At 27.7% G+C, this 22,060-nt stretch overlaps 1 protein-coding gene and 1 pseudogene across 9 annotated transcripts; one reads left to right on the top strand and one right to left on the bottom strand.

Annotated features, from left to right (window-relative positions):
- Window positions 1–1,329: 1,329 nt before the first annotated feature.
- LOC145184242 (NACHT, LRR and PYD domains-containing protein 3-like) lies at window positions 1,330–18,496 on the bottom strand. Of its 9 annotated transcripts, none has more exons than XM_090076177.1 (9): window positions 17,872–18,496; window positions 16,059–16,187; window positions 14,901–15,164; window positions 12,263–12,310; window positions 10,076–11,410; window positions 9,923–9,997; window positions 8,108–8,143; window positions 3,638–4,159; window positions 1,330–1,944 (listed from the first exon to the last, which is right to left on the bottom strand). In XM_090076177.1, exons 1-9 carry the CDS (start codon window positions 18,293–18,295, stop codon window positions 1,934–1,936), a joined length of 2,844 nt encoding a protein of 947 aa, XP_089932303.1. In that variant the 5' UTR covers window positions 18,296–18,496; the 3' UTR covers window positions 1,330–1,933. The 9 variants fall into 9 exon arrangements, with proteins under 9 accessions (XP_089932303.1, XP_089932301.1, XP_089932300.1 ...); XM_090076175.1 differs by having other exon boundaries at window positions 1,332–1,944; window positions 8,087–8,143; XM_090076179.1 differs by lacking the exon at window positions 1,330–1,944 and adding an exon at window positions 6,207–6,294 and having other exon boundaries at window positions 4,025–4,159; window positions 8,087–8,143.
- Window positions 18,497–19,818: 1,322 nt separating this feature from the next.
- LOC149894264 (uncharacterized) lies at window positions 19,819–21,757 on the top strand (annotated as a pseudogene).
- Window positions 21,758–22,060: the final 303 nt, after the last annotated feature.

Genomic DNA, 22,060 nt, shown 5'->3' with positions numbered 1-22,060 from the left:
AAAACATTTGCTTAAACAATATTTCAATGTAGTTTTTGTCTTCAGTTACTGTTTTAGGTCTGTTTTGATTTTAAAGTCTTTTTTGTTAAATTCCTCTAAACCTTTGATGGTTGTTTCAAGCAATGGCTAAATCATTTATTTACTATTTTGGAAAGCTTTGGAAAAAAGCTAAAATGGAAAGCTTTTAATCTTCTAAAGAAGGAAAAAAAAGTTAGCCGGAAGTTGGAGGTCTATATTTATTTTTAGATTCTGCAACTATTCATTATTTTGAATGCATTGGACTCCTAAGTAAACCTCAGTCTCATAACCAAAGAGCAGCAATCATGATGAAAATGGAGGCGAAGTGTGCGTTACAAATATACAGAAAGGAATAGACCTCCAAAAGTGAAATATGTAAAAGATTGCTTAAGCGACACATTTTACTGGTAATGGTTGCACTCCAGGCTTCTTTTAATTGATGAATGAATAACCTGAAACTTAGGTAGGCCATCTTAAATGTAAAATATCAGACAAATAAATAGTAATTACTAAAATAAAATATAAATTATTAAAATACTACAATAAAAATGAAAGAAAAAAAACCTCTCTTGTTTTTGAACTTTTTGCTTGAGAAAGTTTTCCAAAATCAATCAATGCTGTGGTCAATCTTTTTATTGTGTAACTATTATTTTTCATCTCTTTTCTCATGAAGTTGGAGTTTCTTCCGTGTTGAATGCCTCATCAATAAATATAAATGGTATTATTTTTTATTAAGTAACTATTATTTTTCATCTCTTTCTACTGCTGTCCTTAATTCTCATGAAGTTGGAGTTTCTTCCGTGTTGAATGCCTCATCAATAAGTATAAATGGTATTATTTTTTGTAAATATTTTTTAATGTGATAACCGAATACAACTAAATCAATTACAAAGTTTTATTCAAATTTTTAGGATAATTAAATATTTTGATGGAGGTTTGCGAACTTATATAAAAATATATATTTATAATAAAAAAATATATATTTATAATAAAAAAACATATATTTATAATTAAAAAAATGTATTTTTATAATAAAAAAATATATATTTATAATATAAAAATATATATTTATAATAAAAATATATACATTTATTATAAAAAAATACATATTTATGATATAAAAATATACATTTATGATATAAAATTATATATTTATAATAAAAAATATATATTTATAATATAAAAATATATATTTATAATAAACTTTTTAAGTTTAACAGAGTTGAAAAGCAAAGTTTTATTCAACAACTTTTATACCACCATTTACCGTCATAAAAAATCGTTGGAACTTTTGAATATTTTATAATAAGTGTGATTTACCATCATAAAAAATCGTCGGAACTTTTGAATATTTTATAATAAGTGTGATTTTTAATCTTTTTGTCATGTTTAATGGTTGCGTTATATGTTTTGGGGGTTTAATTTTTCCCCGACTAATTTCCAACAGTGAGATCGACCATTATAAACAAGACGAAAGGAGACTCGTTGCTCCAAATAACTTTAGCTCATTGTTCACATGTCCAATCTTTGTGCTCAATGCACCATTTTAATCTTTTTTGTGATTGATTTTACTAAAAAATGTTTTTCTTATTTGCTTTCCAGAAAAAAATTTACCTGATGCTTTTATTCGACGAAATATTGTCCTCTTTGAGATATTAGTAAGGTTCAAATCTAGTTTTATCTCACTACATGTGACTTTACAATCTTTTTTGAAGGCGTTAAGAATGTAGCGATCTTCCTTTTTTGAAGTTTTAGGCTTTCTCCCTGATCCAATAGACCTATCAGTTGCACCAGTTTGTTTACATTTCTTCACCAATCTGCTGATAGTGGAGTTTTGCCGTTTAAAACGCTTTCCAATGCTTCTACGAGACTCCTCGGTCAGCAGCTTCAATAATTCATCCAATTTCTATATCCGTTAGTTGTTTTCTAAAATATTAAATGTACCCATATTATTCCGTATTTTTAAAGATTTTTGTTATATAAATATTAGTGTATATATATTTATATATATATATATATATATTTAACTGCCACATCCAATTTTTTTGTTTTGCTTGATTATACATTTTATACTTAAAATCAAGAATGATAATGTGGCTTATTTTTTGCACCCCAATCTAAGTTCTCTAAAAACTTTAATTTCTAAATTAGTTAAAAGAGAAAAAGAAACATAAGATAGGCTTAAATAGTGTTATTTTCTAAAAGTTGTAAAAAATAGCTTTATTTAAAATTTTTTAAAATAAAAACATTTTTTTGATATCAGTAAAAAAAGAATCTTCTTAGGAATCTTAAAATCTTAGTGATATACAAAATGCATTACTAAAGTGATAAAAAACATGCAATCTTTAAGTTTAAAATATAAGACCATGTGACTATCCAGCTGAAGTTTTTTAAATTTGTAATGATATCACAGATGATCAGACAACAAAATAGTGATTCCCTCTTTAAAAAAAAGAGAAAATTTTTAGGAAGGAAAAAAAAAACATTAAAGATTAAAGTTAAAAAATGTAATTTAATTTTTTAAATTAATCACTCCGCATGCTCACGTGATTAATTTTCACATCGCTTTCTCTTTCCCGTAGCTAAACGGATGAGTGGAAACTGACCCTTAACTTCTCAGTTGTTACAAGAGTTTATGCGGTTATCAGTCGTCTCATTTAATTTTGTGACATCGAGAAATCATGTTTTACGTAGGTCAGTTGTTAGCACAACTAAAATTATGCAAAAATGATGGTTTAAAAAAATTGACCATTATTTAGGAACATTTTCTGGAACTGTGCCCAAACTTATCAAAATGTATAACGTAAGTCAATAATGAAATCAATCAACATAAATGAATCGGGTTTAAAAAATTTGATCTGAAAACAACTGAAAAGTTTTCGAAACGAAACTAAACTGATTATTTTTAATAAAAGTCAACCATTTTTTAACTATATATATATAAAGGTGAGTTTCCACTCATCCGTTTTAGCTACGGGAAAGGGATGAGAAAATTGATCACGTTAGCATACACAGTTCGTAATTTAATTTTGAAAATTAATTACTGCACTAGCTCATGTGACTAATTTTCCCATCCCTTTTTCTTTCCGTAGCTTAAACGGATGAGTGGAAACTCACCTTAAAGCTGTCAATCCTCCTTCGTGAGAAAAAAAATGTCCACCACTCAAAGCTTTTAAAAAATCGTTAAAATATTTTTTTTCAATTTTTCGAGTTTTAATTATTATTAATTTTTTTAATTTCTTCAACATCAAAAAAATTACGTTTAGTTCTGAAAATTCTCCAATCCTCAATTCCTTTCATAATTGTTACCATTGTCAACAACAACAAAAAAAACCTACGTAATTTTTTTATATTTCAATTATAAATTTTTGTAGAATTTGAAAAACTTCCGTTTTAATAAAAAAAAAAAAAAAAAATTTCGCTCAAGTTCAAAAAATCAAAAAATCAAAAAAAAACGTGTCATCTTTTTAAAGAAAAATTTATTTTTTTCATATACTTAATATTTCATCTCAAAGATAATTCTTGTGTTATCTATACATTTTACATATTTATTTAACATATTAAAAATATTCAAACATTCAAGCTATTTTTGTGTTTCACTTCAACTTTTTCAACTCACCGATGTTATCGAAAGATTTTCCTCGGTACCAGATCTTCAACTTATTGAAGTTCAAACCACGAAGCCATTCGCAAATGGCGTCGATGAAGTTCGTGTCTTCGTGAAGTTCAAGAGTTAATTTATTAGCGAGTCGAATCCACGGTAGGAAACCTTCGAACTCTTTCTTTGATACAAAAGTTTGGATAATGTATATCAACAGTACTTTAATCTTATGCTCCGGTGTCCATCCATCGATCTTCACTGGATGATATAACCAGACACAACGAACATTGGCTGAGCATTTGATGAGAAGTTTTTTCTCATCCTCAGATAAAATGCTTTTACGAACAATTAAATCATCCAAACTGTTACCTGCATCAATAAACTTCTCCATGAAATATTTCTCATGTGAAACGTTATGAGCTGTTTTTCCATCGCGTATAGCAATCCACCACCATCGTTCATCGATTGATCTTTTTAAGTCCTCTGTAATTGACGCCTGTGCTTCAAAGAAGCATTCCATGAAAATCTTTCGAGTTTCATCTGAAGAAGAATGATAGCATATTAATATTATTTACAATATTTATTTATTTGCAACAACAATTTCTTTTGAAGTTCAACTTTAAAATTTTTTAAAACACAATTTCGTGTTTAAAAAATGTAAAATGGATATGACTTTGTATATCGAATAGATTGAAACAATCGAATATATCACAAATCAGTTCAAAAATTATTTTCTACTTCTAAATATTCATTAAACAAATAATTCACGAAATACGTATTTAAAGTATTTCTTGAAAAATCTCATACGCTGCACAGTAACTCAAAACAACAACAAAAATGGCAATAAACCCCTCACAACTTTTTTGTAAGTATAGCGCGCATTTTAAAATAATATTGAACCACAATGATTTTTGATTTTTAAAAGTAAAAATAAATTTTTCATAAAACTTATATTTTATATTTTAAAAGAATTTTATAAGTTAAAAGAAGTTAAAAATTTTAATATTATTTTCAAAGAAATCTAAAAAACGAGAGATTTTTACTTTGTAAAAATGGAGACTTTTTAATCTAAATAAAAGTCTATATTTACTTTTAAGATAATCTATTAACTTTACATATTTCAAAGATATTGAGAAAAAAAATCAAAATCTGATTTTTTTTTGTTCAAAGTAGAAGAATTATCTAAAATAAAATAGAATATATACATATTTTTTGTTTAAAATATTAGCTAAAAAAATGTTCCACTGAGTTCAAAGGAGATTTTTTTCAGTTAATTGTTTCTGATATATTAATGATTTTACTTAATTGGCGATTCTTAAAAACAATAACAATGATAAGATTAGATCTTATCCTAAATATACGTAAATTAGGAATGAATAAATTACGATTATGGAAGGGTTTACTTAACGAAATAAAAAAAACTGAAAAAATTAGCAAAGAGAACATAAATAAAGTAGAGGTTACTTTAGAAAAATTTATTTCAAAAGTGAAGAAAAAAACAATGTGTCAGAAATTATAATACATTTATAGAAAAAGAATATCAATGGATTCAAGGAAATCTTATGATCAATAAAAGTAGCCTTTTTGCTCCTGAAAAGCCCCATAAAAAATGAGAGATCTTTGGGTAGAAAAAACAAAAAAACATCATGCTTTAGTTATAGCCTCTGCAAAAAGTGCAAATGCTGCATGTAAAAAAAATAAAAAATAAAACACGTTTTTTTTAAAAAAAAGTTTAATGTTTTAGAGATCACTAAAGTTAACACTTTGGATAAAACTTTTCCCTTAAATATGACTGCAAAGGAAGCTCTTGCATTAAAAGTGAATACTTAGTCTTTCAACCTATATTTATCCCCTTCTTGCACGATTTTTTAGGGGAAAAATTCAAATAGTATCCTAAAAATATATATTTTTGTCTGAATTCAGCTGCTGCCATTAATATTGCCAAAGCTGTCTTTATATAGATGGTATAACAATATTAATAGTAGCAGCTGAAATAAATTATGGTAATTTTGCCAGAGGATCATTTAAAAATCATAAAGTTTTTTTCTGAAATTATGTTGATTGTGAACAAAAGATTGCTTAACAATCTCATAACCATATCTTGTGGATATCCCATTAACAACGATGAACTAGATTTATACTGCCACTGAAACAGCTAAACCTATAGTGAGTTTGTATGACTGGTATGTTATGCCTCCTACTATACACAAATTGCTACAGCATAGTACTTCCATATCACACAAATTAACTTTGCTAATTCAAGCTTAGTTAAAATATTACGTTATCTTGAAAATGATCAATTTTTTTTACTAATACTATATTTGTAAAAAATGCGTTCATGATGCGTATAAGGAAAATAAAAATTTAATTAAAAAAACCATTGTCATTGATTTGTTTAACAAACGAACTAAATGAGGTAGATAATTTATTTGTACTTAAAACCAACTTTATAAGAAATTAAATAGATAAAAGATGATCTTTAAGAGCTTCACTAATAAAATTTAATTATAAGACAATCTATTAAACTTATTCTATAAAATCTTCACTAACAAGAGGTTCAAGTTCAAATGTTCATAAAGAAGCTTACTCAATGTTGGTCAAATCCTGTGAAGACTTTGGTCTAACTTTCTCTCTCTTTTCTTTTTCATATCTTTTGTGCTTGTTCTTCTCCTCCTCTGTTTCAACAACAAAAAAAAATGGTCCCTGTTTGTCTTAGGTTTTGTTGAATGAAAACAGTAGTAAAGTAAAACACAAATAACTTCTTTTTCTCTAAAACCTGTTGATGGGCTTTTTTCACATAAAAAACTAATTTTGACTAAGGTATCCAAAAGATAAGAGAAATCATAAATTCAATTCTTTTCAAGTCAAACCACACAACAAGTTATGTTTACATTCAACAAAAAGAGTCTAATTGCAACAGTCATCTTGGTGATACTCATGAACGTGTGGTGAACTTTGAAAGTAATTTCAACTTTGGTGAAGTCATGAAAGTAATTTCAAATAATCGAATTGTTCCTGTTTAGAAACTATTACAAGCTTTATTGTGTTTGTTTTAATCCCTTAAGTTTGCAAGTTTTTGTTTTATTGTGGTTTGTTTAATGGGAAATTTTTGATGTTAAAGTTGTTTATGAATGTCATTCAACTATGAGCAAGTCACTAATATACCTCGAATTGAACATATTGATGAAATCTCTTTTTCTTTTTACTATTTTCGTTTCCTTTTATTGTTCTTTTTGTTTCTTTTAAATAGTAATAACTTATTATAAACTTATTATAAACCACTTGTTTAATTTTACTTTGAACTTTTATCGTAATTTTGTTAAAGTCCTTTTTTTGATATATGTAAGTTTGAAATCAATTTTATCTAAATTTTTTTGGGAAAAGGGAGTAAATTTTAAATTCTAAATGAATACTTTAATGTGAATGGATTGCTTCCTCTTCCTTTTTCCCAAAATCTTGGAGGGAGTGAATATGCTGACCCACAGCCCTATATTTCTTAGGGAAGGACAAATATTTTAGTTTAATGAAGAAAGGAAATAAACAAATTTTGTACAGTTTTTGGTTAATCCAATTTTAGAAAGAGAATTTGTTTTAACATGAAACTTGAATAAGAGGTTATTAGTGTGTATCACCCTCTAGCGTTAACCTACTGATAATGCCGAATGAAGTTGAATTTTGGTGGGTAGTAAAGTAAAACACAAATAACTTCTTTTTCTCTAAAACCTGTTGATGGGCTTTTTTCACATAAAAAACTAATTTTGACTAAGGTATCCAAAAGATAAGAGAAATCATAAATTCAATTCTTTTCAAGTCAAACCACACAACAAATACTTTAATGTTCACAATTTCAAAATCATAAGGAAAATGAAAATTTTTTAACATTTTTTACTTGTTTATTACATATTTCTGACAGGCTAATACCTAAAAAACTAATAGCTAATAACTATTTTCTAACAATTCAACAAAATAACAAAACTAACATTGAAAGCAAAAGCTTAAAAACTTTTTTTATAAAATGAGGCTAACTAATAAATATGAAAAAACAATCCATTTAACTAGATAACGACTGTAACTCACAGAAATACTATTTCAACTACAATTAGTAAAACACTGAATTTTTACATTTTAATGTACTGAGAACCATTTTTTTCACAAAATCGACCAACAAAGTTTACATTACAAAAAGCTTTACTTTTTTTCAGACGTTAAAACTTTTTTTTAAAAAGTTTCATTCAGTGTTTTCAGGTCTGAACCCTGATGCAGAAAGTAAATCATTTAAAGCAAGAAATGCTTGATGGTATTTTGCAAATGACCAAAATAAAGTAGTTGAATTTATCAATTATAAAATAATTTGCAGCAAGTGAACAGATCAAAGAAATTTTTCCCTAAAATAAAGCAATCACATTTTCAATCAATTGATTATGTAAAAGATTCTATAAACAAATTGAAATAATAAATAATTCTTACCAAATAATAAGTAATTCTTACAAGAATCCTCTTCTAATCCTTTTCTTGGTACCAAGTCTAAAAAAAAACACATTATATGAAATTTTATTTTAGAAAAAATTTCCTTGTTAAATGAGAAATGAAAACAAAGAGATGGAGGAGAAATAAACCTAAATAATAATAAACAACGCTGAGCAAAAATTTAAAAAGTGAAGGTTTTAAACCGATAATCTTATGGTCCTGTAATGATGCTGAAAAGTCAAAACTGGTGTTGTTACTATGGTCAATAAACAAAAAAATAGTAAAAAAAACTAAAAAACTTTAAAACACTAATTACCTTTTAAATTACCTTTTTCAAAAAAAGAGATTATTTTTTACTTTTTTTTTATATAGACTTAAGAATTCAGAAGCAAAAAACAGACACTTTTAAATTTTAAATATGCATATGAATATAATTAGCAACTATATATTCATATTTATTGAAACACAAGTAAAAAAAAAAAGAAATTGAAAGATAATCTATTATTAGCATAATATATAATATTGTAGTATATAATATAATCTCGTCACGTAACCTAAGCAACTCAATTTTGCACAAGCGCAAAACTTAAAACACTTTGAAAACTTTTTTAGAATTATATTCTCAATTGTGTCTAGTAATATAATTTGTTCTTTTTCAGAGTGAAAGATTAAGAAATTAGTTTCAAAAGTAGTTTTAATGATAGAAACAACCATGTCCCAATAGACTTGCTTCTTGACGAAGTCAAAATTAGATGTAATGCATAAACTGTTTGGGTAAGCACCAGCATTTTTCATTAAGAAATTGATTCAAAGCAATCAATTGTTGTTGGTAGTGTATGCCTGTTATAGTTTCTTTAGGTTTTAACAGTTTATAATGCACCACACTTCTTTAGTCCCACCAGATGCAAAGCATAACTTTTTTACTATGGATATTTCGCTTTGACATAGATGCTGACGCTTGACCAGGGTCACACCACAATTTTTTTCGCATAAGATTGACAAATTAGATCCATTTTTTATCACTGGTAACAATTCAATGGAAAAAGGATTTTCTTTTATACCCATGGAGAAGGTTTTCACTCATTACCAATCTTCTTTCTAAATCTCTTTCATTCAGTGCATACGGCACCCATTTACCTTCTTTTTGGATGTTTCCCATCAATTGTAGACACTTATTAAATGCAGCTTCAGTGACTCCTAACGTATCAGACAATTGTTTTAGAATTTGAGCTGAGTCTTTGTCCAATTCTTACAATTCCAGATCTTCAAACTTTTTAGGCTGACCAGGGCGCTACTTGTCATTTAGATCAAAATCACAACTTTTAAATTGTCCACACCAGTAATTGCATGTTTTAACAGATGGTGCATGCTCTTCATAAGTTTCTGCAAGCAAACAATGACTTTTAGTAACAGATTTCTTTTGATTAAAGAATAAAAGTAGTGCATGCCGCAAATGAGATTTTGAAGGCTCAAATCTGATCATTTTTGGTAAAAAAAAAAAAAAAAATTATTTTTGTTCAAGTTTACTAAACAAATTATGCTAAATTTTCAAGATTAATTAGTAAATTATAATTTAAAATGCTAAAATCATATTTAAATCTAAAATTTATGCTTATTTTTAAAATGTTAAGAAAAGCCTCAAAATTAAGTTAACCTCCTAACATTATTATTATCTTGCATATTTTAAGTCTCATCTGTTTTAAATATTTCAAGTTCTTGGTGGACTAAATTCCTTTGTTGCTTTTTTTTGTTCAACTGATATTTTTAACTTAACAAACACAGTCAATATATTTAAAAGCAATGTTGCAAATTCTTTAACATGAACAATAAACTTACTAAGCACAGCATGAAGCAATGAATCTCTTTCTTCATTTAAAATAAACAAGTCAGCAAAAAATCGATGCATTTTCACTATAAATCACAAACATGACTATCAAATGAAGTACAAATTCTTTTCTAAATTTTGTTTAATACTTTTCATGAACTTACCAAGCATGAAATTACTTCCCTTCTTTGATGTTTTCAAGTTAGTAAGAAATCTCAAAAAAGATCCTCCATTCTCATTTTTCAGTCCACATATCATTGGCAAGCAGCTTTGCAACTTTTTATTACTGAGAATCTCCTCAGGACTCAAATTAATGTGCGCATGTATTGAAGCACAAAACTCCATCAAAGTCAGGTGAACAAATTGATACTGATAACCAAGCTGTGATTCAACTTTTTCAATGAAACCCAAATGACCGATTTCCGTTTTGTCAATGTCTTTGATAATATCTTTAATTTCCTTATGGGAAAAAACAACTTTGCCTTCATTAAAAAAATGCCAAGCAACTTTACAAACTTTTAAAATGTATTGCTTGATTCTCTCCTTTTCCATTAACTTATAAACTGGTTCGTTCTTTCTGTTTATGTGCTTTTGCAAAAAGTATATAAAGACACAACAATATAACTCAGTTGTACTGAAGAATGAATAAGAGTCACTGAGTATAGATGAACCAATAATCGTACACATTGCTGATAAATAAAATGGAACAGATGCCATTGCTTTAGCAATTTGAGATGACTTAAGAACATTTCTTACTGCTTCTTTTGCATTTCCAACTCTTTCTACATACTCATTTATTCCCTTTTCATTAAAACCCATTATTTGAATGGTTAACATCTCCATACATTCTGTCACTCTGTTTTTGTATTGTAGTATAGCTCCAACCCTTCCAGCAACAACACACTTGTGCTTTTGAGTATTCAATGCTTCTGCTAATGCATTAACAATAGGTTGTTTACTTGGCTTTAGAGGATTATGATTTATTAATTCATCCAAATAAGCAAATTCATCCAACCCATCTATCACAAACAACATTGAAAAGTGTTCACAAACATCCCATTCTTTAAAAATATTCTTGTAGAAAACTTTTAACAGCTCGTTTATGCTAACAATATTTTGATACTGATTTAACTTTCTGCATTCAAGATAAATAACAAAATCAACTTTTTCCCATAAGGTATTACTGGCCCAGTCAAGTAAGCATTTTCTGAGCAAACAGGTTTTTCCAATTCCAGCAATACCAGAAATCAAGAGTAAAGGTAGTTCTTTTGAAAACAGTTCATAAAACGTAATTGGTTTATATGTCATTTGTCTGCGAAGAAACAATTCTCGCTCAGCAATGTTAACAGTATCTCTTTCTACATCATTTGCATCAACTACTGTCAATTCAACAAACTTGTTTAAAAAATCAACATTAGTGGCACTTATCAGATTGTGTTCAAGTTGATTAATTTTTCCATGAGTCATTTGATAAAACTTCTTCAGTGTTCCACGCATTTCTGAAAGAACATAAATATAAGAATATGTGGTGTGAGTATAGAATAAAAAACTTTTAAAAGTCAAAATTTGAAAAAAGCTTATAGTGGAATTCTAATATATTCTGTATATATATTTTATTTATTATGTTACATATATACCATATCTATTATTATATAATCTATATTAGATATATATAAAACCCAAAGTTTGTATGTATGGGTGTATGTGGGTGTGTTCTTTATATAAATCCACAGTTTTGATCTGATCCTCGTCAAATTTTGCACACAGGTCTAATTTTCCCCAGGGAAGGTTTTAGGCCAGGTGTGGACCACCCCAGACTCCATGTTTACAAAGTTTGTCATAAAATAATTTTGGTGAAGATTGGAGATAAAAATTACTTACTTTTAGAGGAAAACTCAACTTTTTGAAAAAAATCTTTTTAATAAATTTAACAATTATGATATTGATTGTCAACACTATTTAAGCTACTTCTTTCGGAAAATTTTTACAACTTGCTTCATAAGAAGTGAAAATTTGTTGCTTGCAAAAATAATATTTTATGCAAAACAATATACCAAAAAGTTATTAAAAATCAATCTAAAATAAATTATCCTTTAAAAGATAAATTTTATCTGTTGTAAACTTACTTGATCTAAAAAATACACAAATGTTTGAAAAAGTGGGAAGTAAAAGTTTTAAGTTTTAAAAAAAATTTTCACCAATTAAAATCAAATTTATTGTTAATTCAGATTAATAACATGAATTTGATTATAAAAAAAAATATTAAAGTTCGTTATCTGATTTGAAACCATTTAAAAAATATTCAAACAATAGGAATTTACATTTTTACAAAAACCTTCATACTAACAAACCTCCAAGTGGCTTCATGGAGCTTTCTGTCTCATATCCAAATGATTTATCTAAAAAGTATAACCGTTAAAAACAAGAGAAAAAACTCACAAATCTTTACTATAGTTTATTTAGGTGTGAAACATGTTTATGTAAAGAACAACATTTAACATTGATCAACAATTTTAGGAAAACAAAAAAATATTTTAGTTTTATTTAAAAAAGGTTAAAAGATTTAAAACTTTTAACAGTGTCTAAGGCTAAAGATGCTTAATTTATTGATTGCTAAAAGGCAAGATTTTCATTAATACTGTGGTCATACTTTTCTGTGTGTCTATCTCTTCATTAACGCAATTCTTTGTGTCAGGTATAACGCACTTGCTATAAACTCTTACTGAATTCAAATTATATAAAGTTTTTTCTCAATCAAAACAGAAAAAATCTATTGAAAGCAAATCTGAAACAGAAAGAATGCTTTATATTGATGAATGTTATCAACATCTTGTCCAGGATGAGGATCAATAATATCACTGGAGCAAAAGTTAATGTTCACTTTACCCAATTGTGCTTTATTTTAAAGAGAAAAAATTCCTTAGACAAAAACCTTTTTGCCTACAAAATTCAAGATTATATAATTAGATATATCATAGACAATCTCTTTGACATACTATAAGATTAAATTAACTAGTTAAATACTAAAAGTAATAAGTTAAATACTTAAGTATGATTTAGATCTCTGTGAAGCACAATATAAAAACTTTAAAAACTTTATAAATCTTTGTCATACAATGCTGATTGGATTTGCAATGCTGGTGGGACTGTTAAATTATAAGTTTCTCAAGAAAGTCTGAAACAAGAAATAACTTGGCAGTTCATTCATGTTAACTGGGCAGATTATGCATGTTAACTGGGAAGATTATGCATGTTAAGATAATGAACTCCTTTCTTTTTTCTTTTGATGATTTGACATGAGATGACCTGACATAAATATTGGATTTGTACTGTTCCATAAATCAACTCAAAAAATGTTAAACTGTTCAAAAGCATAAATATATTAGAAAATATATTCCATGAACTGTTTGTTATGATTTCTTGTAGCAGATAATTCAAAGAATATATAGTTCACAGGTGTTAAGAGTCTCCATGGGAAAAATCTTTGGCTATTTTAAAATGATGAATGGGATAATGACATTATTTTTAGGCAACTAGTTACAACACATCAAAGTAACCTAATAAACACCAATCATATGCAACAGTTCATTTCAATTTTATGTGAAAAACTAAATCTTATAGCTAAAAAATCAATCTAAACCTATATATCTCATTCATAAATAACCCACCATTATGCAATGAGAAATAACATGGTTTAAATTTAAGAAAGCCAGTTGTTACAATTAAAGTGCCTGATAGAGGGTTTTGTTGCTAATACATTTAATAAGATTTTCTCAATCTTTAAAATGTTTATTGACTTTTACTTAAAGAAACACTGAACATTTTGTCCTTGAAAATTGAGAATCAAGAATAAAACCAAAAAGAAAAAAAAAAAAAAAAAAAAAAAAAAAGGAATAATGTACTTTGTAAAATAACTTATGGTTTAAGAGTGTTAAATTCTGTACACCAAATGTTTTAAAGGAAAACCAAGAAAAGATATTGAAAAATAAGGAGAACTTTGAAAAAAAAGTCAATTTTTATCCTGTGGGGAGATTGACCTTCCTGAAAGTAATTTGTTTTGATGCACTAGGTTTTTCTTTTGATGCTTGATTAGAAAACTTTAGAAAAATTAGGCAATTCTTTATTAAAAAATTGTCCAATTTGTCATGTGCTGTGGCATTTCAACACTACATACATGGGTTGAGAAAAAATTGACAAATAATGCAAAGAAACTGTCAGGATTATTGGAAAATCAATGCCAAGTTGAGTCACCGATTTTTATGAAAATGTCATTTTTTGGCAAGCATTATGGAAATGATATGCTGCACACATCTAACTTTTTAAACTGTGTCTTACTAAACCATCTACAAAAAACAATTCCAGAAGATTATAAACCACATTACAATATGCTTTTGGTACCCAAAATCTTTTACAATTTATATCTCGCTCTTACACAACCTTTTTTTTTTGCTTATCTTCTATTTATAGATTTTTATTTATCTTCTTTTTTTATTCCTTATACTTTTAATTAACCATTTAATAACCTATTACTATGAAATAATGAAAAATATATAAAACTTATGTAAATGTTACTTATGTAAAAATTTTTGGTTGGCATGTAGTGTTAGGAAAGTTGTTATGTACTATTAACATTTTGTAAAGAACATGTCCATCTCTGCTACCACATTACTCCTGTGCATTTAGAGTTGACATTATTACTTAATTTTGACAACTACAATAATGCACTTTACTCTAGCTTTTATGGACAGCTTGAAAGGGTTTTTTGTCTCAAATGATTTATTTAATAAATATATGTATAAAAAAAAAACCAAAACAATTAAACTCTCAAAGCTTTATTTCTATGAAGAATAACTTTAACTTCTATTATAAAACACATAAAAAAAAAAGAAAACAACATTTTATGAATCTTCTTACTGTATTTTTAAACTTCAAAGAAACAGGATTTAAAAAAAAAAGCTATTTAAAAAATACTTTAAAAAAAGTTTTTACTTGAAAACTGTTCCATCACTATTATCAAATCTTTTCTATTTATCTTGTATAATGCATAAGCTAAAGCATTTAATGTAGGGAGTTTTTGCTGCCTTTTCCACAAGCATAGCATTCTATATGCTTTCTCTTCCAAATCATTGTAGTCAGCATCAATTGCATCAAGGTCATTATCAATAACTGATAAAAAACGTCCTAAATTCAACCAGTCTTTTCCAACCTTTGCTTTTAACTGTAGCAGCAACTCTGAATTGTGAAGAACTTTGTCTAAAAGAGCAATTATAATAAAAGCAATATAAACAACAATATATATATATATATATATATATATATATATATATATATATATATATATATATATATATATATATATATATGTGCACACACACATACACACATTTTTCTTTTATTAGATTTATATTTCTAGTAAGTGCTGGAACAAATCTGTGAAAACTATAAAATTCCAGCATTTACTTTAAGACTCCTTGCTTTAGTTAAGACTTTTATGAAGAAAAACCAACTTTACTTAAAAATAAAAGATTGTGAAGTTTTCATTCAACTTCCCATTCAAACCACTTTTATGCTTTTGAATATCCACTGTTACTTAATACAATCTCTCTATTATAACACATAAATAAACACATATATACACATACATGGATATACAAACAATCAAAATGATTGATATGATTGAGAAAGAGTAATCTTGAAAAGATTACTTAAGACAAGAAGTAAATTTAAAAAAATTTTAGGTCAGCTTATCCCAGGTTGCTTGCATCTTAACAATCAATTTTTGTTAACATTTTATGTATATTGTATTTATAAGTATGGCAGTGACATATTATCTAACTATACATTTGATCATTTTAAAGGTAAATGATAATGTAAATTACAATGTCACTTGAACAGCAATTTAAATTTAATTATGGTTTAACTTAAATAAAACTTAAATTTAATGTAAAAGTTGTTTTCTTTTAAAAGTTTCTTTTATGTAAAAGGTTGTAAAAGGTTGTTTCTTTTAAAAAGGTTAAGAAAAAAAACCATCAATATTTATTAGAATTATGAAACCTGAAAATTAAAACAAGTGTTGTAAATACTTTGTTATAAAAAAATGATTTTTTTTAAAAGTAATAAAATAAAACCTGCAATTATTTATCATACCTTCATGATCCAAAGAACTTCCTGGTGACATGCTAGAGTCAATAACATTGTGTAGTGCATTATTACTTTCTTGGGTGTCAAGAGTGCTTTGTTCATCAATTGTTTTAACTGCAGTACTACTCATTAAGCCTGGTTTATCCATAATAAGTATGTTTTATAAAACAATATAGTTTATATATAAAGTTATTAATATATATATATATATATATATATATATATATATATATATATATATATATATATATATATATATATATATATATATATATATATATATATATATATATAAATCAATAACTTTGTAAATATATTGAATGACTTTATAAACTATTTTATGTTTTTACATAACAAAACTTTTTTGGGTATGAACTTAGTTTTAGCTTAAAAAACTTAAAGCTACTTTATGAAAACTTTTATATATACTTAACAGATTGTTGTTGGAAACTGTCTTATGTATGAGCAAAAATTTGTGATTTTTTTCTGGTCTGTATTTAAGTAAATTGTTGTGAGTTGTTTAATTCTAAATGACAAATTGGTTTGGTAAACTTTTTTTTTCTCAACAAAATGTTTCATGTTCAAAATGTAAGAAAACTTAGAAGCAGTTGGAAGTGCTGGACACAATTGAAGTTTACCATTAAATCTTAATATGTAAAAATGGTGCATTTTACCAAAATGGTTTATTTGTATGTTTATATAATTTATATTATTATTAATTTAATCATTGTTCTTAAAACTTTTTTTGTTTAAATTGTAATCAGTTTATTTTTATTTTAGCATTCACTATTCAAATTATTTTAACTTTTTTTTTTTTTTTAACATTAGCATTTTTGAAGAGCCTAAAATCACAATATTTAATTTAACTTTGGAAAGTATTTTTTTAGTGCCAAATTCAAAATTAGGAAAAAAACTAGAATATTCATAATATCATAGAATATCACTGATGTGCAATCACAGTTAATGTAAGCTTTATATTTTCATTTGTTAAAGGCAGTAAAAAAAGAGAAAGTATATTAAAATATTATATAAATCTATTATATGAATATATATATTTACTATTATATAAAATATTATATAAATATTAAAAAACTAGCACAAATCAAAATTCATAAAATTTCAACAAAATTATTTCCAAAACTGTCTAGCGATGGACTGCAAGATTTCCAAATAGACATATCCTTAATAACTGGTGCATACTTAGGTGGTTCAATAAGATTTCATACTTAGGTGGTTCAATACGATTTCATAATTCAGCATACTTAGGATGTTGAATTATGAAATCTTATTGAACTTTGAATTTGATAAAACAAAAGTATCCTGCTATCCTTAAGGTAATTAAACATTTATTTTTATTTTTTTGTTTGTATTTTGATTATTAATTTTTAAAATTTTAAGTATAATCTTTATATATACTAAATGCTCATTAAAATAGTTATTTTAAAAATAATTATTACTGATTTTCATTTTGTTTAAACATGTATAACATATTAGGTAATAACAATATTAATTATTAAATATTATTAACCTTATTAAAAAAAAAAAAAAAAAAAAAAAAAAAACATTAATAGAATTAACTTCTATCTGTTTGCAAATAGTAATTTTTTTCATTTAAATGAAACTATAAAATGTCATGTTGCAAACTATAAAATGTCATGTTTACAAAAGCTGGTCACCCAAAGATAACATTTGTAAAAAGGTGTGTTCTATATAAGTTCAAAACTTTAAAAGAAAATTTGAAATTGAAAATTAAAATTAAGGAAGAAATTAACTTATAGAAGAATTTCATTAACTTTCTCATAAAATTACTGTTACGCACCTTTGATCGAGCGACCTTTTCCGATTCGATTTTCAATTTCTTTTAATATCTTTTTCAGATTTTCCTCCTTGTTTTCATAAAGTTGATAAAATATCTTCCCTGAAATAATAAGAGCTAATTTGGAATCAAAAGGAGGTTCATAATTTTCAACCTTGATAGGTATGATTATTTTCCTACAGGTGTTGGCATGTGTGTATTCTCTCGTACAGTTATGTGATTTCTCGTATTCTTCTGAAACCAATAACAATATAATTTGGGAGTTTGCAACACCTTTTGCCATTTCACTTTCTAAATCACCAGCCATATTCTTTTCATCAATCCAAACCTTATAGCCATTTTCATTCAAAACTTTGTGTAGATCATTTGCGCATTCTTTACCCGTATTCCAATTGTATGACACCATCACGTCCCATTTTTCGTTCATCTTGGTTTAGTAAAATCTCTTTAAATAAATGTTTTAAACCCTGATGAAAATATGCGCAGTCTTCACACGTTGATTTCCCACCCAACCTAAGACGTCTTTAACTTATCTTTAACTCGTCTAGACGTCTGCAACTAGTTAAAAGCGTTTTTAAGACGGCTTTAGCACGCGACTTTAAGACGTTTTCCGACAACCAGTTTAAGACGTCTCTAAGACATCTTAACAAGACGTCTTTCGGAATAACCAGTTTAAGATGTCTTTAATCATGGACGTATAAGAGATGGGCGTGCAATTTTATTGTTTTTTGCAAACCATGCTGGTTGCGCATTGTTAAAATCTATTGTTTAAAAACAATGGAAATTTAATTCTCTTAAAGTTTGTCGGATACATTGAAAAAAATTTTGGTCTCGCCTAACCAGTCACATAAACTTCCTTTTACTTATTAAAGATAACATCAATAGAACCAAGTTTTAAGCTTAATTTTATATAGATTGACGTTCTTAATATTTTAAGAAGTAACGCGGATGATGAAAAGAAATTGAGATCATTTGCTGGATTACTTTAGTACATGTAGGTTGAGAAATAATAAGTAAAAACTTGAGATATAATAAATAATACAAAATATCAACTTTTGTTTTGTAGCCACCTGGAGCACAATGGTTCCATGTTTAGTGAACTACTCCATCTACTATATTACTGCAATCTTCCAGTTTATGAATAATATAGAATTTTCTATTTTTGTTCGCTCCATCAGACACTATAGCCCTTTGGACTTTAAGTCCAATGGATTCTAATATCGGTATATATAAATATATATATATATATATATAACCGCAAAATAACAAAAAATATTATGTATATCCCAGATTTATCAATTACAAAGATGGTAATGTTTATTGTTACGCCTTTTTTAGGTTTTATTCCGTTGCCCTTACTTAATTTCGAAATTATAGCAACTTTTCATAAGTAGCATGCTTTGCTGTAATTAAAACTCCATTCTAAAAGAAAAGTATGTATTGGTTTTAAATTGTTTTAACTATAGAAAAGATAACTACCATTTGAGCAATAAATCTGTTCGCAATGCAGAGTTCTAGACAAAATTTACGTTGTGATAAATGTTGCAACTGTTACTTTTTCCAATGAAGAATTAACAAATCGCGAACTTGTTAGAAGATTTGAAGTGTCTAATAAAACAGTCGGTAGGCTTCTAAAAAGGTTTGTAGGGACCAATGATCACGCTAGACGACTTGGCCAAGGCAGACCACGAGGTACCAATGCCGTGGAGGACCAATTTTTAATGCTCCAAACACTGAGAGAACGGTTCACTACTGCACGAATTCTCCAAATACAGCTTCCTGAGGTTCTAGAAACTGCTGTTAGCCAAGAAACCATAAGATGAAGACTTAAATTTACGACCTCAGGCAGCAGTTACTGGTCCCAGATTGTCTGTAGAAGAAATAGACTGGCTTTTGGAAGGAGGCCTATGAATTGGGAAATACATGTTTGGGGACAGGTCTTATTTACAGATGAGTCAAGGTTTTGCCTTGTAAGTTCTGAACGGCGCCCAAAAGTGGACAGATGACCAAATTAAAGATATTTTGCTTGTAATATTCGAGAAAACATTTTATATGGAGGCGGCTCATTGACAGTATGGGGCGGAATATCTTTAACAGCTCGCACAGAGCTTTTTATTGTTGATGGTGGAGGTCTGACTTCTCAACGGTACATAGCAAAAGTTTTAGAACCTTTTGTGAAACCAAATTGACCAGACTCATGCTTGCCAATTATGTCTTCTTTATACTTAATCCTGCAAGTTAAAGTGTTTTGAGGAGCACTAAACTTTTTGGCGACTTTCTTTTAAGTAAGACATTTTTCCAAGTCTTTAAGAGCAAGATATTTTTCTTTGATAGTCAAGACTGTCTTCTTTCGTGTAGACGCCATGTTGAAATTTTGTTAATTTTTTGGGATTTTGAAAACGTTCGATGACAAAGTTATATTTTGAAATGCAATGCAATTGTGTCTTCAATCAAAGAAAAACTTCGAATAACTGAGAGAGTTTTTGTCAAAGGGAGCAAAAAAAAAAACTGCAGGTTCGAATAACTGATGGATATTTGAGTGAGGTTGTTAAGAAAAACTCACAGGGAAGGAAAAATTGCTTCGAAAAAGCGGGAAATTCAAATAAGTGCTATTTTCAAAATTAAGTTACAAATTGCGCATGCTCACGTGATTAATTTTCCAATTCCTTTTCCTTTCCCGTTGCTAAAACGGATGAGTGGTACTTGACCCTTAGTCGGAAACTCGCATGGCTCACTGATTTTTGCGGCCTCTTTGATGTAAAACAATAAGTTGCACGTGTATCTCTAATACGTCCATGCTTAATTCCGTCTTTATTTCCGTCTTTAATTCCAATTGCGGGAGAGGAATATTTACCATTTTCTTTTCTTTTCAGAAATTTTTATTTTTTAACAAAGTTATAATTTTCGTTAAAAAGAAGTGGGTAAAAATAATCAAGAAAAGATTAAAGGAATTGGAGAAAATTAAGTAAATCAGTTTTAGAAGAAGTACGAAACAAAAGTGCGGATGACCGTCACCAAAACTGCGCACAACCTCAAAAAGAAGCAGTTAGAGATTCTTTTTATATCAGCAGTCAGAGTTGTAGTCGTTTACCTTAGGAAGAAAATATGGAAGTAGAGTCGAACAATTCTTGTGAGTATTGGTCCGACAGTTCTAGCGACAACGAGTCTTTTAATCCATCCAACAGTAATGAAAACCTCTCAGGAGAGCTGGCATCCTGGTGTCTAAAGTTTAACTGTTCCCAAGCAGCCATGAATAGTTTACTCGATATATTTCGAAGACATGGTAACACGCTACTAAAAGATGCAAGAACACTTTTAAAAGTACCACAAGAAGTTAAGTGAGTTCGAAAATGTGGTGGTACATATTACTATTTTGGATTAGAATTAGGTATTAAAAACAATTTAACAGGGTCTGAAAGAGAAATATCACTTAGTTTCAGTATTGATGGGCTACCCTTATTATAATCATCCAATACTCAAATTTGGCCAATTCTTTGTGAAATTAGTGGCGGTAAGATTTATATTGTGGCATTATACACGGGAAAGTAAACCATCAAGTTTTGATGTGTTTTTAAATGATTTTTTACAAAAATTGTGTGGTTTAAATTTATCCGGTCTGACAATAAAATCAGTTGTACACACTGTTAAAGTTAGAGCTTTTCTCTGTGATGCCCCAGGAAATTCGTTTTTAAAAGGGACTGTTGCTCATACTGGGTATTATTCTTATGAAAGGTGCATTATCAAAAATTCTTGGGAAGGAAGGGTAATGTTTAATGAAAAACAAGAATTTTGCAAGCGGACAGATTATGATTTTAGTTGCCAGTTGTATAAGCAACATCAGAAATATAAGTCTCCTCTTATAGCTGCTGGTTTTAAATGTGTTTCTTGACTATATGCATTTGATATTGGGTTGTTTAAAGAACCTTGAATTATTTCCGTAAGGGTCCTATGGCTAGGTTATCACATGCACATATTTTACAGATTTCTGAGAAACTAAGCGAATTTAGAAATTAAATTATTACATTGTTAATTTAGAAATTACATTGGACAGAGAGGCGCAAAGAGAAGTTTTAAAGAAACCCACCTTTATTAATGTGTAGTTGGTAGGTGTCTTCTAACGCTGCTTTTCAAAAACCTATTATTGTTTTATTAATTTTCTCTTTTTAGCGGCTGTCCGAAAGACATATTCAAA

This window comes from Hydra viridissima, unplaced genomic scaffold, assembly GCF_058129835.1.
Source record: "Hydra viridissima isolate aposymbiotic clone 2 unplaced genomic scaffold, HvirCarnegie_v1 scaffold_1, whole genome shotgun sequence".
NCBI lineage: Eukaryota > Metazoa > Cnidaria > Hydrozoa > Anthoathecata > Hydridae > Hydra > Hydra viridissima.
This window is presented reverse-complemented; position numbering and strand designations above follow the sequence as displayed.

What these genes read in the sequence shown, in the direction of transcription:
- LOC145184242 (XM_090076174.1), bottom strand. Translation starts at nt 18,295, where the DNA reads ATGAACGAAAAATGGGACGTGATGGTGTCATACAATTGGAATACGGGT. An exon ending in CTCCATGAAGCCACTTGGAG is followed by an intron (nt 11,411 to 12,262) that starts GTTTGTTAGTAT and finishes ATGTTCTTTCAG; the next exon opens with AAATGCGTGGAACACTGAAG. An exon ending in GGGAAGTAATTTCATGCTTG is followed by an intron (nt 9,998 to 10,075) that starts GTAAGTTCATGA and finishes TGTGATTTATAG; the next exon opens with TGAAAATGCATCGATTTTTT.